Here is a 17,623-nt window from a genome sequence, read left to right as displayed (position 1 = left end):
TCAGGAAGGCCTCACTGAGAAGGTGACATTTGAATATGGACCTGAATCAGGAAGGGAGGAAGCATGGAGCTCTCTGTGGAACAGCCTTCTAGACAGGGAAACAGCAAATTCAAAGGTCCTGAGATGAGAGTGAGCCCATATGTGTTTGAAGAACAAAAAAGAGGCTTTAATGGTTTCAGTGGAAGAGTAAGATAAGAAGTCAGGAACAAGTCAGAAACATAACAGAACAGCCAGGTGCTCCAGGGCCTCGCAGGCCATGCCAAGCATTTTTTTTTTTCTGAGAGAGACATAGGGAGCAATAAAAGGGATGGACAGACACGATGGACTCTGAGAAACAAACTGAGGGTTCTAGAGGGGAGGGGGGTGGGGGGATGGGTTAGCCTGGTGATGGGTATTAAAGACGGCACGTTCTGCATGGAGCATTGGGTGTTATACGCAAACAATGAATCATGGAACACTACATCAAAAACTAACGATGTAATGTATGGTGATTAACATAACATAATAATAAAAAAAGAAAAAAAAGAGTTTACAAAAGAAAAAAGAAAAAAAGAATTATGATAGAATTTATCACTCAAATTTAGGCATCTTTGCTGGTAAAAATGTTAAGCTGACAGGTCACTGGGAAAACGGAGGTGGACCACAGTTGTACAGGCAACTTGGTGGAACGGACCAGTTGCCGTAGGTGTGGAGGAGAGGAATGACATGCTCTTGGCTTGAGCTGGATCACTCTGGTTGCTGTCCTAAAATGAAGGTGAGCAAGCACTGAAGCAGGCACATAATTAGGAGCCTGCCATAATCCAGGTGAGAGGTGGTGGCCACGGCAGTCTCTGGGTGCGTTTTAAAGTAAAGCCAGCAGGACTCAGGGATGGATCAGAGGTGGGAGGCAGAGAAAGAAGGTCTGGGGACTGAATAACTATAAGTCCTCAGTTGGCAATAATAAAGTTGAGGAGACTCAGGGAGGAGCTGCCTTGTGGTGGCAGGATGAGGGGTACGTTAAGTTTGAGATGCCAACGGACACCCACGTGGAGATGCTGAATGGGGAGGAAGACACAGCAGTTCAGAGAGCTTCGTGGCAGTCACCAGCGTGTAGACGGTCCTCCAAACATCAGGACGGATGGCAACCTTAGGGAGATGGGGCAGATGAAAAAGAGAAAAGGCAGAAAGGATAGAGCTGAGCACCCCAGTACTAAGAAGTCAGGGAGGAAAGGAAGACATGACAAAGGATGAGAAGGGGCAGCCAGGGAGGGAAGTAGAAACTAGGAGACGGTGAACTCCCAGAGGCCAAATGATAAATGTGTGGAGGAGAAGGCGGTAATGAACCGTGACAAGTGATGCTTTGGTCCTGGCATGCTGAGGACTGAGAGAGGCACACTGACATCTTCCTAGTGAATACAGGGATGGTCTGTCTATACTGATGCACGAAAGGAGAGGCATGTACTCACTGATTTACCTCTGATATTCCCTTGCAGGTCACTGGGGGTGACCCCGGGGGTTTGAACTGAAGAGGAGCACACACACCCCAGAGAAGCTGGGCTTCTTCTACAAGTATAGGTAGTCTGTACCGCACTGTGCAGCTTTCAAAAGAGAATTAGACATGTTCACCAAGCTACAAAAGCACAATAAGTCACTATTAGGCTAGATCTGCCCCCTCCCCTCCAAAAATCACTAAATTCTTCACATCTGATGAAGGATGCTACAGCACCCCAGAGAACACTGCTTCTCCACATGGCCTGTGTTATAAACATCACATTTACTACCCCAGAGGGCATTCCACATCTTTTATTCTTAAAGATATATACTGAATACGGTGGCAGTTATCTGTTGTTATGCCTGACCCACACCCACTCCCTCTTCTTTGGAAAGCTATCCCTCCTACTCAATAGCCATCCAAGAGCAAAGGCCAGACCCCAGGTAAGCCAATAAGACTTGTGGTCCCAGGGATCAGAATTCAGTGACACAAGAAAGGAGAGCACTTGAAGAGGATTCATCCTAACTGTGGGGCCAAAAAAGCCTCAAAAGCAGAAGAAAAAAAAAAAAAAGGCCAGAAATAATCAGAAAAACCAGAAAATCATGGTCCTTACCACCTCAATTCCTTTAGCAATTGACCAGTCCCTCCTCTTGGATATACTATCATTATTTCTGACATTTGGGTTTTCCTTCCATTCTTCAAGTTAACCCACCTTTTTTTTTTTTAAGATTTTATTTATTTGACAGAAAGAGAACATGAGCAGGGGGAGGAGCAAGGGGAGAGGGAGAAGCAGGCTCCCCGCTGAGCCTGACGTTGGACTTGCAGGACTCAACTCCAGGACCCTGGGATCGGGACCTGAGCCGAAAGCAGACACTTAACCGACTGAGTCACCCAGGAGCCCCATAAACCCACCTTCTATTAATAAATTCCTTTAGCCCAAGTTATCCAGAGCTGGTTTCTGTGGCTAGAGACCAGAGTACCCCGGTATACCCACCAGTCTCCAAACTCTGTAGTAGTCAATAAGACTCATCAATTTTCAAATCAGGTCCACTTTCCAACATGAGTAAAAATGAAGGTTTGCAGGCCATTTTTACATTGGCAAAGCAAAAGCTTAAGAAATTTTTTAGTTGGTAATATCCTAGTAAGTATTCTTAAATTCTGATTGTAAATGTCTCTTTCACGGACAAACATTTCTAAGGAGAACATTCTTTTTACTCGTTGGAAACATTTACTGGTCTTGAATCAAAGTAGTGGATTTTTTTTTTTTTTAATGGCTGTTTCATCAGGATGCAACCAAGCTTATGCTTCATGCAAGATGTCTTCTTTTCCTATTCTGCCGGTCTTCCCTGGTTTTCATGCTTGGTATAGTGGGGATAGGACAAACTTGTTTAAACAAGCAAAAATCGTTCAGCAATTCAGGGCAAGCCAGTGGGTATTATCTTAATAATTGTGAAGAGCTTGATCTCCAGAGCATTTACATTTTACTTCAATGAATATAGATAGGTATCCCTTGGGTACTCATTAGTGATACCAATTTTGAATTTTCATTGATTGTAGCTTTCTATATGTCTCAAATATTTCACAATTTGGAACTGAAGTGTCGGCCTCACAGTTTCTGTTACAAGGCTGACATAAGCCACTTGTGTTTGAGAGAAATACTGTGAGAGGTTTAATGCCCATATCAGGGCAGATCACCAAGGAAAGCGGTCTTAGGGCGTCTTACCCCACACCTGAGGCCCTCAGACTTGCCCAGAAGAGCTGCAACTTCACACAACTCCCCAGGGAAGGCTAAAAGGAGAAATGATCTCGTTTGTCCCACCTGAGAAAGGGAAACATCTAGATGTAGACCTTCTCTACATTTTTGGGGTAATATCTTTATAAAAGCCACTGTCCTTTCGTTGAAGTCCAACAAGGCCAATTTTTATCTCTTAGTAAAAGCACCAATTTTATCTCCTGTCAGGCCCTCTGAGAACCTTGGTGGGTTCTAAACAGGAAGCTCTCCAGCAAATCTGTCCTCCACCCTCTGGCTTGCTTTCCACCGGGGGTCAGTGGACCTCAGTTAGATCTGAAGGCAAACTGAGATAAACTATGGTGGTGACAAATCAGGAAATATTTGCATTACGGATGAAGTACGAGGCAAGGACAGCCCCTGCTTCTTGGCACTCGACACTGACGCCCTTGCAATCCCTCAAGTGTCACACTCGCCCGGCTGCCACAAGCCTAAGGATGCCCTCTGGGGCAGGAGGTGAATGATTTGAGGGCAAGGGCAGAAGAGGATCTTTGGCAGTTGCTCTTTTTTTCTTATTCAAATGAGCTCAACAGAAAGTGGTTTTTAGAGACCAGATCCATGTATGAAAAAGAACCCTACGAAGCCAAGTGCAAAACAAACATTATGTCACTGGTGTCAGTAACCCCGTGGGAGCAGACCTGTGGCTAGTGAGCAGGTCGGACGCTGCAGAGAGCTCTGGGATGCCACCAGGACTCACGAGTGTGCCACATCCCTCAATTTTTACCTGCCAACTGAGAACACATAAAGGAATTTCCCGAAGGAAGAAATATATCACAAATACATGAACTTCAGTGAAAATCTTCTGAAATGCCTCAGTTGAAAATTCTCCCCTTGTGTTCCTCTTCTATTCTGGTTCTACTTAAATTCTATTAGTGAACAAACTTCTATTAGAGAACAAACTTGCTGTTTACTTAAAAATCTTAATAGAAATTACATTCATCAAAAGGTTAAAAACGGGGGCACCTGGGTGGCTCAGTCGTTAAGCGTCTGCCTTCGGCTCAGGTCATGCATGATCCCAGGGTTCTGGGATCGAGTCCCATATCGGGCTCCCTGCTCGGCAAGAAGCCTGCTTCTCCCTCTCCCATTCCCACTGCTTGTGTTCCTGCTCTCGCTATCTCTATGTCAAATAAATAATAAAATCTTTAAAAAAAAAAGGTTAAAAACGTGAACAAAATCTGCAAATCACTTTTTTATATTTTTATTTGTTGTCACACTTTGAAGACATGTTAACTCTTTCAGGTCAACAGTATACTAAATGGTATCTTTGCTTTCTGCTTTATCTGGAAGATAATGTCTTTGACAATGAATATTTAGGACTGAAATTCTGACTTTGGCATGGATATCACCTTTCTGGTTTAAGTTTGCAATCTTTATTTTAAGTAACAAAATTGGCTTTTACTGTTCTTTGTTTTCTCTTTCTTAACATGTCTTTTATTATTTCTTCTTATTATCCCTATCCTGAAAGAAGTGTCATTTCTACAAATAAATGCATACCAGCTAGAAGCATGGATTTCAAAGCAAGACAGACTGAGAACTCCTAATAGCTCTGAAATCTTGGGCAAAAGACTTAACCTCTCCGGGACTCAGTTTCTATATCCATAAAAGGAGGATAATAGTACCTAACTCATAAAGTTGACGTGAAAATTACACGATTAATGTATGTAAAGATTTTAGATCAGTGCCTAGCATACCCTAAGTCCTACTTTAGAGTTTGTTATTAATATTGTTGCTATTAATTTATTTCTAAGCCATTGAGTTGCCTTCTTTATTTTTTGATAGTATCAGTGCTTGCAATGGGAATGTGAACCCACTTTTTCTAAGAGACTAAAGCCCACTAATTTCTGTATATTCCTCCATCACAAACACTAGACATATAACATTTTTTTTTTTTTTGCAGTATGAGAATGCAGGAAGTGTTTATGTGAGAAAAGGAAGTAAGAAAAGAACTGGAACTATGATCATAGGATATTTCAACATTCATAACAAAGGTGGCCTACATGAAAAGATGACAAGTTCCTAAAGGTAAGGCTGGAATGGCTGTTTCCTCTGTCAATATGCAGCAAGCAAGAGAAATGACAATGTTGGATTTGGTCCTAGAGGCTGAGCCAGACATAACAAGCAAGGTTAAGGTTGGGGCAGAGCTCACATTCACAATCATGTCACACATCTAGGTATTTTAAATGTCAACAGGATTTATATATGGTGATGCTGCATTTTTAGAAAGGACTATCAGGAAATAGTTTGGTGAAGGAAACTAGCATAAACTGTCAGTTATAAGAAACTTCAGAAACTGAAGGTCAGGGACAGGTTACTTTCTCAAAGCATTACTAAAAAGTTAATATAAAATGCACTGTTTTTGCTACCTGCAGAAGTAGCACACCTTGAGGGATATTTTTAAAATGCATTATCAAGGTGGTCTGGGTGGCTCAGTCAGTTAAGCATCTGCCTTCAGCTCAGGTCATGATCCCAGGGTCCTGGGATCGAGTCCTACCTCGGGCTCCTTGTTCAGCAGGGAGCCTGCTTCTCCCTCTGCCTGCCATTCCCCCTGCTTGTGCTCTCTCTCTCTCTCTCTCTCTCTCTCTGACAAATAAATATATAAAATCTTAAAAATTAAAAAAAAAAAAATATCAAAACTGTCTTAGGAAACATCCTAGTTCCATCAAAGTGGCCAAAAGCAATTCTGTGGAAGGACCAGAGCAATTCAGAACTTGATACAAGAATTGTGACAGACCTAAAAGAGAATGTAAACTAGGTCATCTGGGCATTTAGAATAATTAGGACTATATTCACCTGCACATAATAGGAACCTGACTAATTTTTCTTAAGATACAAGAAATGTAGGATAGGCATTCCAGGGCTGGTACAGCTAGTCAAAGGTACAAATAAAGACAAAGGCTCCTTCCTGGGGTGCCTGGGTGGCTCAGTCGGTTAAGCATCCGATTCTTGACTTTGGCTCAGGTCATGATCTCAGGGTTGTGAGATCGAGCCCCACCTTGGGCTCTACACTGGGTGCTGGGTGTGGAGCTTGCTTAAGATTCTCTCTCCCTCTCCCTCTACCTCTCCCCGCTACCGCATGTGTGTGCGCACTCTCTCTCTAAAAATAAAAAGTAAAAAATAAAAAATAAAGATCAAGTCTGGGTGGCTCACTTGGTTAAGCGACTGCCTTTGGCTCAGGTCATGATCCTAGGGTCCTGGGATCGAGCCCCGCATCGGGCTCCCTGCTCGGCCAGAAGCCTATTTCTCCCTCTCCCACTCCCCCTGCTTGTGTTCCTTCTCACACTCTCTGTCAATTAAATAAATAAATAAAATCTTTAAAAAAAAATAAAGATCAAGTCTCCTTCTAAATTCCTGGTCCACTTTTAGCATGTGACCATCATCCTCACGGTCACAAGATGGTTGTACCACACTGTGGCTAGAAGAAATGGGTAAGAGTAGGGCAAAACCCAAGTATTTCTGGAGTTTCTCTAAAAATCATCCTTACCAATTTTGTCAATAACCTTTCTAAAGATCCCAATCAGTAGACTTCCAAATTCATCTTACTAAATTATATTGCAAGGGAGCCTTGGAGTTGAGTATTTTTAACTGGACACATAGCTATTCTCAACAAAAGCAGTAAGAAAGGGAGTTTCAATAATGACTAGGTAGACAACAAGCAATATGTGTGACATAATGAGGCACTCTGGAGTCTGGAAACAGGACAATCTTCCTCCACTACTGTCTAGGGAAGAAGAGGTCAACCAGCCTGCCTGACCTGAGTTGGCTACAGAAGTTTCCTAGATGCTGGAATCTGCCATTGTGATCATAACTCCATGCTTCCAAACCACCTGCTAATAGTCACTTGCCTACCCATAGGCAAGTGGACAGAATGCAGTGGACAGCTGAGTGGACAGAATGCAGTGGACAGCCGAGGCCTTTATCCTGACAAGTACATTTTTTATTGTAAATGAACCGACCTTCCACTTCACCACCGAACCACTTGTGGATCTAAGTTTCCTCAATTAGTCCCTGAGGACCTGGTGAACTCTGGGTTCATTATCAAAATCAATCACTCTCAGTTCTAGTTTGGCTGAAATCGTTTTGTATTTTAAAATTATTTCACATGGATTGCAGACATATATATATTATAGGATTTGACAAAATATATTAAACTGATGTCAATATTTACTTATCTGGGCATCTTTCCCAGACTACACTTAAATACACAAAGTTTGGTTGTTATTATGACCATCAAATAAAGAAAAATACTCAATTTAGGAATAGGAAGGCTTGAGTTGGGAATGGGCTAAGTTAATAGAAGTTTTGGTTGGACCAGAACCATACTAAAACTCTTAATTCTAGGCAAGTCATATATGTATTTTGGCCGGGAAGCACTTTCTGATCATACATATTGGATGAGGAGTTGATTTTTTTAATTTTTATGACTCTGCTCAATAACTAAATTTGAAATTTCTCTTGAAATATGCCACATATTGACAAGGCACAAAATGGGCATGCATGGGTAAATGGCTCCTAGCTGTATATACAGCGCTTCAAATATCTTTATCTAATGTTGGGTGATCCTACAAGATAATAATAGCTACTATCTAAAAAGCACTTATTGTGTGCGAGGTGCTTTATAAGCATGGCCTCATTTGACAATTGCAACCCTGAAATATGAATATTATTATTTCTACATTAGAATCAGAAAACTGAGACTTAGAGATGAGAGGTAACTCGCTAAAGGCACACAACTAATAAGTGGCAGAGAAAGGATATATACGCGGTCTCTCTGCTGTGAAAGCTTGAACTCTTGCCACTCATACGTGCCTATGCCTCCCAGGACGGCCCTTTTTAGTGAAATAACTCTCAACTCTCAGCCAAGGCATCTTTGAAGTTCTGAGCTGGAATAGACAATGGCACAAAACAATAAAACAGATCTTGCTCAAGAAAGACTACAGTACTCACCCCAGAGCAACACATCTCCCATCTAGTGTTTGCTTTATACCAAGGCCCCCCTCCCCGCTTTTGACCTGTTAAGTGCCAGCAACCAGAAAAGTTGGCATCACTATTTCATACCTGGGCAACTGCAGTTATGAGCCTTGGTACAGACCAGCAAGTAAAGAAGACGGCTTGAGGTGACTGAGGGGTTGAGAGAGAAAGTCCTTCATCTGTTTACGAGAGGAGATTCTTTGCACTCAAGCATTCAGACGTCTCCAGGTTGAGCTGTCTTTCAGATTCAAGCTAATTTAGTACACAGTTTTTCAATTTCTGTAACTCCCCGCCAACGTGTACATCTACGCTTCTATGTACAAACTTCAGAATCTGTAGTTTGACCAAATTAAGTGACAATGGGGAAAGTGGCCGACTCAGAATTAAACAGCTCCAGGCTTGAAAGTTCTTCCAAGAGATTTTACAGTGTGAGAAGAAGGGCCCGATTTTGAGGAGTAATTAACCCATAACTTTTTAAAGGGCAAGTGCATGTCACAGAAACATAACACTAAGTTTTTAAGAGAATAATACAACAGCCTACTCATCTACTTCTATGATTGCAAATACCCAATGAGTACAATAATTGTTATACATCTACTGATATTTTTCATTACAGTCAAGGGAGAGAAAAATAGAGATGGTGACAGAAAATCTGAAGGGAAGAAGGAAAAAGAGAAAGAATAGAAAGAACAGGAGAAGAGAGTTGTAAAGCACGAAAAGGGAAAGAAGAGGGGAGGGAAAGCAAGGACCTGTGACACGGTGGAAGGGAGAAGAAGGGGAAAGACAATGAGAAAATTTAGGAGGAGGAAGAAAGGGGCCAAGGGTGAGAGCCCCTGAGATACAGATGGAAGAAGAGCAGGCTGAGCAGGAAAGGCAGAGAAAGTCGATGCTGAGGTGAGTGTGGCACCGGCTGGTCAACCATGGTCATGCGTCCATGTGTCCCTCGGTATGTGAGCAACCGCATACATCAATGGCACTCACTCATGAGTTCTTCGCTAGTTGCAAAGACTCCTTGAATCAATAAAATTTAATTTATTCCATTTTCCAAATAAAGTTTTCTCTCGGGAAAGATGATTTAGTATCAAAAGATAAGCTGGGTTTCAGCTTTTACTTTGGAACGTCAGAGTTCCTATGACTACTTCTTTGTGGCATCCAAAAGCTACCTAATTACCTTCACTTTGTTTTTTGAGTGAATTAGAGCTGCCTCAAGCCACACATCAACATCTGTACATTTGTACTGATCCTTCCGCGTATACCTACATCTGTTGCTATACTGGTTCCTACATGGGACTGAATAAAGAAGGAAAAAATAGGTATAGTTTTAGCAAAGCACATCTTAGAAATAATTGGTTAACCCATAGGCACGGCATTCAATCCTTTAGAGGCTCTCTTGCCTTTAGTGAGATGGGCATGGCAGATATCCTGGGGAAAATTACTCTCTGAGCTTTACAACCGAAACCAAAGTAAGCTCACCTCATGGGGAATTACATGACAGCCAAGAATCATTTTTTTTTAAATACACCATTCCTGTCTGGACAGTCATTATGAAATCTTCATATTTGGAAAACTCAATTCCAATTTCTGAAAATGTGTTTTTAATACTGTTTTGCTTAAGCTCGGTAAGACTGAAATTATACAGTTTGGTTATTTAATAAATGACTCTAAAATCGGTGGGGTGGATCAATCATCCAAATGTTTCTTGAAACCAAAATATTTAGATAAATGAATTTCTCTTTTTATCTGTGTTATGTCATTACTCAGATGAAGCCTAAATCATTTCTTTTGTTCATAGTGAACCAGCTATTCTAACAGAATGCATTCCACCTTCCTTCTCTTCCTGACAGAGTGTAGGGCCATCTATTTTTGCTATTTCTATGTTACATTAAGAACTTAAAAAATTTTTAAGAACTTTATATTTTACATGAGAATATATACAATTTTTTAAATGCCAATGTTCAAAAAGTGCTGGTTACTCTATTTATGCTTTTCAAATATAAAGGCTATTTGAAATACTAAGGGTTCAATGCATCAGCAACCATCTGTTAACATTAAAGACATAGTAAGTACCATCTGAAATAATCAAAAGAACAATTATGGCTTAATATGCAACACATTCTAAATAATTGATAATGTAAGGCTCCCAGGTCATTCTATAAAGTTGATCAATTCCAGAGAGAGAGAAAATAAATCAAAGATGGCTTTCAGATCTATTCCTTTGAATGAACTAATTTATGAAAAAAATTTCTTTTTTTTTAAGACCTGAGATCATGAGTCAGGCGCTCTACTGACTGAGCCACCAAGGCACTGCTAATTTATGAAAAAATTTCAAAGTCAATAGTGTGGACTTTAAAATCTTGTTACAATACCTATCACCTACTTTTTAAGGGTGAAAAGAAAAAAAATACGGGAATAAGGTAGTTCTGTCAAAAGTATATGGTTACAATATGCAACTTTATTTTATTCTTTAACATTTTTAATGAAAATAAAAATAATAGTTTAAAATAAAGATTCATAAAAATTGGAGGGAAATACTCTAATCAAATAATTTCTAGTAATGTAGTATAGTGAATGAAGTAAGAATATCTGCTTAAATGAGATGTTTTCAATTATGAGCCTGAGACCTGATTTTTTTTAATTTATGGTTGGAATTGAACCTCACATGGGTAATACGTATTAAAGCAAGATTATATGATTTAAGAACCAATCTGAACCACATCAGTAAAACATGTTTGAAATAAATTGTAGAGAATGAGATGAAATATATAACTGTTAGAGCAAAATGCTTTAAAATGGTCAATTTTCACAGTCACATACGAGTAGGAGACCACTGCAGTTCACTTAATAAATTGCATTTGACAAATGATCCTAAGAGTTTAAATGTGCTGATTCTGGAATCCGAGACAGGTAAAGGACAAATAACCACACATCTGATCAAACAATAGTTACCTTAGCAACATGAGATTACTTTAATTCAAATGATAATATCATTCCTTTGAAAGGAATTTTACTTGGCGTATATTACCAAAAATTATGTCTGACATATATCATTCCTATATTTGAAAAGTCATTATATCGCACTGCCTTTGAACAGTGATTTTTAAATACCAACATGTTGATTCCAGAACACACGTATTTATAATAGTAATATTGGCAATTGTTACGACAAAATGCTCTTTTTCCAATTATATCTTTTTTTAGGTAAATGCTCAGTTTTAGCAGCGGGAATTGATTTCCCCAATCACCCCATAAAATGATTAAATAAATAATGGGATGGAAACATAGCATGCAAAAACCACCAACAGTACTACTGCATTTACAAAATACAATACAATCCCCCTTTTAAAGTATTATACCATATTACTAATTCAGTTCTGCTTAAGACAGAATATTTTTTCCCCTCAATCAAATATTTTTCACTACAAAGGACTATTACCCGCACCTTACGCCCCCTTAAAAATAGGGAGTCTAGTCTATTTCTGGATTTAGATAAATTGTCTTATCCAAGCTCAGGCACTTTCCACAGAGTCATTTACCTATGCTTGGCTCTCATGGATGCTTTTTCTAATGTCTGACCTCTCCTCTCTGATGGTGACTGAGTAAAGCCAATCTTGTGAGTAAGTAGGTTCTTATTCCATGAGAATTTAATATTGATGAGTCACACTCTACAAATCAGTTGGGGGGAGGAGGCTGTAAACAAAAAAGGATAGGTCGTACCTGAGGGTAAAGGGGAGAAAGAGGGATTATCGTGGGAAGGGAAAGGTGCAGACATCAACTCGACCTTTGCATGTTTCACAATACTGCCCTGGTTCCTAGGAGAAGGAGCAGTGAATTGCCAGGCGTGGCTGGGAAAGAGAAATGGCCACCTGGCTAGACCAGCTAGGTTTCCATTTCCTATCTTCCCGTTATTTGCAACCTTCTACAAAAAAATTCAGGGTTGGTCCTGGAAATCATGTTGTGGAAATTGACCATATTTTGGGACTTGTGCAAAAACAGTAAATTCTTAAAAAAAAAAAAAAAAAAGGTTCTGATCCTGAGACCTTTCTAATTCAACACAATGTATGTAAGACCTCTTTTTGCTGAGTTTCTGCAATGTGGTATACTCATGCAAGGACACCATAGTTCACTGTGACTAATGATGCCATCTCAAGAAAGTTCTAGACAACAAAATTTAAAAGATGTAAGAAGATGGAACACTCAGTCGGCTAAGCATCCAACTTTTGATTTTGGCTCAAGTCATGATCTCAGGGTTTTGAGATAGAGCCCTGCGTCAGGCTCCGTCCTGGGCATGGAGCCTGCTTAAGATTCTCTCTCTCCCTCCCCCCAACTCTCTCCCTCACCAATAAATGAATGAATGAATGAATGAATGAATGAATGAATGAATGAATAAGAAGATGAAAACAGAGGTACCGACACCCTTTAATTAAGAGATGAAAACTAGTAGAAGTAACCATGTACTGTTTATAGAGTTGCCAAAACTGCAAATACAGAGATATACTACTTAATGTTAGAAATATATGACAACTCTTTTAGACATGCAAGCTTCAAATTCTGTAGTATTATATTTTTGTTTTTGAAAAGATTTTCTTTTTAAGATTTTATTTATTTGTTTGAGAGAAGAGAGAGAGTGCTTGAGCATGGGTGGGGGGTGAGGTGCAGAGGGAGAGGGAGAAGCAGACTCCCCATTGAGCAGGGACCCTGACTCCGGGGCTCCATCCTAGGACTCCAGGATCATAACCTGAGCCGAAGGCAGATGCTTAACCAACTGAGTCACCCAGGTGCCCCAAAAGATTTTCAATAAAATCTTTAAATAAAGATGACACATACAGAGACCCATAATTTTGAACCACTTTTATACTAGACTGACATTTGCCTCTCCATTTCACATTCTGAACTCTGTCACACAGCACAAGTCCCAGGGGGCAGCTGACATAGTCTGATCTACAGTAATGTTCTGTGTTAGGGGCCCTTAAACATACCACTTCGATCTCAATGCACACTCTTAGGTAAGAAAGTGACAACCATCAGCTGTACCCAAACACCATTCCTCTAAACGATGAGTTCAATGTAAATCACAGATAAGACTGATTTGTCCTGACATAATTGCTACCTTTAAAGACTGAGAAGGTTAGAAATAAAATCTCAAGTTAATATTTTACAGATTTCTGAGCTTTAAAAAATTTTGGCTGAATGACCTTCTATTTTGGTCTCATATAAAATGAGCCGACCAGAAATGTATATTAGATTAAGTTTTTCTATTATCAGTTCAATTCCTAAAGATGCTATGTAATTAATTTTGACATTAATTTTTAAAAGTCTAAAAGAAAAAGAGACACACATAAGCATCATTTCATTTTCAAACAATTCTTCAACCTGTAGAACATTTTACAGGGAAAAACTCTTACTGTAGGCCTGTTTCAAGCAGGCAGTTTCAAAATCTAAGTATTTGATAAAACAGGTAACGGGAATTTAAAATATGCTATGAACAGTTCTCAAAGTTTATAATAATTTGACCTTCTTGATGTTACATAATAAAATTTCCCTACCTTTTCTGATGGCAGAAAAGAGGTAGGAACTGAGGTTTCCCGCACAATGTACAACTTGAAGTATTACACTTTTTTCTTATTCTGTATCATTCATTCTTTTTCAGACTCAGGTATGTGATTATGGTCAGTCTTTGGCTGACTTATATTTGCTAGCTTTATAGCAAAAGCAAAGGCTATGTCATATTTTAGTATTTTTAAGTTTCCTATGCTAGCACCTTACAAAGGATGTGGAAAACAGAAAAAAAAAAAACAAAAAAACAGTAACAAGGCTTTGTATTAGCACATGGTCTTCCATCACAACCTGACAATCATACCTTTTAGCCCAGCTTTGGTTCACTTACCGACCACTCTCACTTAGAACTAATGACAGGCAAGTACCTTTGCTAAGGGTCATATCAAGTGACAGGCTCAATCAATCAGTCTTTGGGTTAGGTCTGGGTTGCCATCAAACTGGCAAGTCTTTTGACTTAAGGATTCTCGGGACCTCAGAAAAAACACCAGAACGTTCTTGGGAAGGGAGTGACAGAAACACTTTATTAAAGAATGGACTAGTTACTGACAATTAATTTTTCAAAGTCTAAAATTCCACCGAATTAGACTCCGGCTTTTCAGACAAGGCTGCCACCATGCCACAAGAAAGTTGTAAAAGCACTCTTCTAAACCCCAGGAAAGATTTATTTACGTAAAACATTTTAGAGCAGACATGAAGATGTTTTTCAAAAAATAGAAAACTTAAGTACTCTGATCATTTTTACACGCATGTTTATCTGAAAAGCCAGCTGCTGGGTGGATTATCTCCTGCTATGTCAATAATTCTTAGCCTACAAGACATGGAAACTATAATAGGAGATGACTAGGCAATAGTTTCTATTTGGTTGGGTGTAAGTATTTTTGCCTTGAAATTCTAATCAAATAGTGCCTGTCACACCTTAGAAGCACCATGGAAGTGAAATATTCAGAAGTGCCAGAGGAAATAACAGAAAATAGATAATATCTTATTTCCCCCACATACTCGATTTACTAGCTTAAAACAGTCAAAATACGTGCACCATATAAAATTCTATTTCTCGGAGCTATATTTTACTTCCTCAGCAACGTTTAATTTTGATGAAAGACTCCATAATGATCCTTTTTAAAGAAAAGATACCTTTAAATTATAAGGGGCTTCAAGCCCTTACCTGGATATTAAAGTTGTGCAGATAAAAGACATAGTCATCAATAAACAACACAGAGATCACTTTAAAAACAAGCAGCACGTTAAAAGTAAGAGGAATTTTTTAAAAACCCATCTATTACGGACATTTTAAGGGACACTTTATAAAGCACAGAGAGCGCTGGAAGCAGCCGCTCCATTTCAGGAGGGCCGTTTGACACTGGATGAAATGGGGGACCCCTGGCTGGCGAGCAGCGGGAACTTTGCAGCGGGCAGGCGACGGCGCGGGGCGGCCGGGGACCGGGGCGCGTCAATCTGTCACCAGCCCGTCCGCAGAGCCCGGCGCCAGCCCCAACGCCACCCGGCGACCCTTTAGGGGGGAACCGGGAGCAGGACAAAGGTCTGGAATCCGAGCAGAGGGTTAGGGAAACAAGACGCGCGGATCTACTAAACGTGTCAGCGGCAAGGACGAGGAGTGAGCGGGGAAAGACGCCAACCCCCAATTCTCAGGCGTTTCCCACAAGAACCGGCTCGTTACGAGGAGAGGAGTGAGGGGGGTGTGTGCTGTGTGGCGAATAAATCCCAACTCGCGACTCGATCCTCACTAACTTTGTTCTCTGTCCCTCCACAGAGCGCAATGTTGAGGGAAGGGCTCTCTCGGCTCTCGTTTAAAGGGCCCCTTGGAAGAAGGAAAGGGATAAAAAGCTGCGCTCGCGGGCGCACCGGGCCGGGCGGCGAGCGCAGAGCTGCTCCGGTACCTACCATGGTATTCTTGTCCCGGTACGTAGTAGGAGGGGTTGCCTGCAATGTGCAGGGAAATGAGCACCTCGCCCTGCTCCCCATCCCCTTCCAGCTCCCCGTGGTGGGTGCACAGGAAAAAGAAGGGCGAGAAGCGGGGGTAATAGCCCACCGCCGCGCGCGCCCTCAGCGTCGCCCCCAGCAACAGCGCCAGGAGGAAAGTCCGCGGGGCCCAGCAACTGCGCTCCATGCCGCCGCCGCCGCCGCCGTCGCGCGCCCCGAGCGCCGCTCGCTCATTCAGTTTGGGAGGCGCCGGGACGGAGGAGCCACGCGGAGGGAAGGCGAGAAGGCGGCGGACGGGAGCAGAGCGGGCTCGGGAGCGAAGCCCCGCCGGCAAGTTCCGGGGGAGACCGCGGCTCGCAAAGTTTCTTTGGGCCGCGGGAGAGCGGGACCCGGACTGCGGGCGCCGAGAGCGCGTCGTCCGCCGCCTCCGTGCGCCGCCGCCGCCGCCGCCTCTGCGCGACGCCCCTCGGCCAGGCCTGGGAAAGCGCCCGCCCCCCTCCACACCTTCTTAAAGCCCGGGGCGCCGAGTCCCCCCCGCCGCCGCCACACGTGTCCCGGCCGCTCCCCCGCCCCCGCGCGCCGCCCCGCGCGCGCCCGCCCGGCCCCCGCCCTCTCGGGCTCGCTCGCCCGCACCTCGGGCGGCGCGGGGCGCACGCCTCCCGGGGCCCCGGCGCCGCGGTGTAGTTCCCACCCGGAAGGCCGCCGAGGGGCGCGAGCCGGAGGAGGGGGTGGGTCTGGGGGGGGTGCTGTCGGGGGCCACGGGGGCCGCCAACCTGCAGCAGGGGACGGAGAAACCTCGGAGAGAGAGAACCTCCCGCCCAGCTGTCTGGGAGAGCACAAGGAGAAGACCATCCCCTTTGGCCCTCAGATTTCCCTGTTTTTCCTGAGAGGAGGCGCGGGGGGAAGGAGAGGGGTGGTGGGGCCGGCTCTAGCGCCGGCTTCTTTGTCTGCGCCGCCCGCGCCCCGCGCCCCTCGGGGCTCTCCCGCCTCGGAGCCCGGGCGGCCTGCACTTGTTCTGGGGATCCGCCCGCGGCCCCGAACCGCGAGGGGCCCCTGCGCTCCCTTCCCATCCAGGCCTCGCGACCCTCCCGCTGCCCCCCGCCCGGCTCCTCGCCGCAGCGACAGAGCCTCGTCTGTAGCCGGGTTTTAAATGAGATTAAGCAAAAGTGGAATTGGCAGCCTCGAGTGGTGCCTGGAAATGGTGATTTGTGCTGCTCGGGTGTGGGGAATTGAATGGCAGGAAGGGCTGGCGGAGCTGAGCCCCGACAGGCGCCCTTCGCTGGACTGTTCTGTTATTCATTGCTGCTGGGTTCTTCAGGCAGAGAAGGTGGTAATTTTTAAAATCCGTGTTTATTTCCTTTAAATGTCAGCTACGACCAATGTCCCTGAAATGGGGGAAGGGGAAAACGTTCTGGGGAGACGCTAGCAATGGTGACTGAAGCGGGTGGTAATGAGCAGCTGCACATGAGACTGCGGGGAAGTGAAATAAAAAGCACGTTTTTTAACCCGGGACGGCTGGCAGGAGCCCTGAGGCATCCAGAGATGGGGGAGCTAGGTTGCCAGGTTTTAATGCTTCTCCGCACCCACCCTTGGCTTACCACCAAGCCCAGATAAACCCGCACGTACAGAAATGAGTAGATTATAAAACTGGAAAGAATGGTGTCTTTGCCTATTGGGGGGGGCGGTGCACGAAAAGCAGGGGCCCACGGGAGACCTCTGTAGTCATTTAGGTTGCAAAAGGAAGAGATTTTCTTCCTCTTACCCAGACCGAGTTCAGACAGGCAGAAAGGTCCCACTTCTAGCTGCCTTCTGGTTTTCCTTCCTTTGAACCCCCGAGGGCCCGACTGCTGTATATATTTGATGTAATAATCGTTACCACTGCAGCTCTGTGCTGGGCT

The 17,623-nt window shown here is 43.1% G+C and overlaps 1 protein-coding gene across 5 annotated transcripts in view; it reads right to left on the bottom strand.

Annotated features, from left to right (window-relative positions):
* The window catches only part of RELN (reelin), a 494,784-nt gene extending 478,872 nt beyond the window's left edge, over positions 1-15,912 (bottom strand). For all 5 annotated transcript variants that reach the window (XM_028118604.2, XM_028118612.2, XM_088018691.1 and 2 more), the window contains exon 1: positions 15,687-15,912. In XM_028118604.2, the coding sequence (XP_027974405.2) occupies positions 15,687-15,912 (226 nt within the window). The remainder of the gene's footprint in view (positions 1-15,686) is intronic.
* Between the last annotated feature and the right edge of the window lie 1,711 nt (positions 15,913-17,623).

Source organism: Eumetopias jubatus, unplaced genomic scaffold, assembly GCF_037043125.1.
Source record: "Eumetopias jubatus isolate StellerSeaLion01/CBP00866 unplaced genomic scaffold, mEumJub1_p1.0 scaffold_14, whole genome shotgun sequence".
Lineage (NCBI taxonomy): Eukaryota > Metazoa > Chordata > Mammalia > Carnivora > Otariidae > Eumetopias > Eumetopias jubatus.
This window is presented reverse-complemented; position numbering and strand designations above follow the sequence as displayed.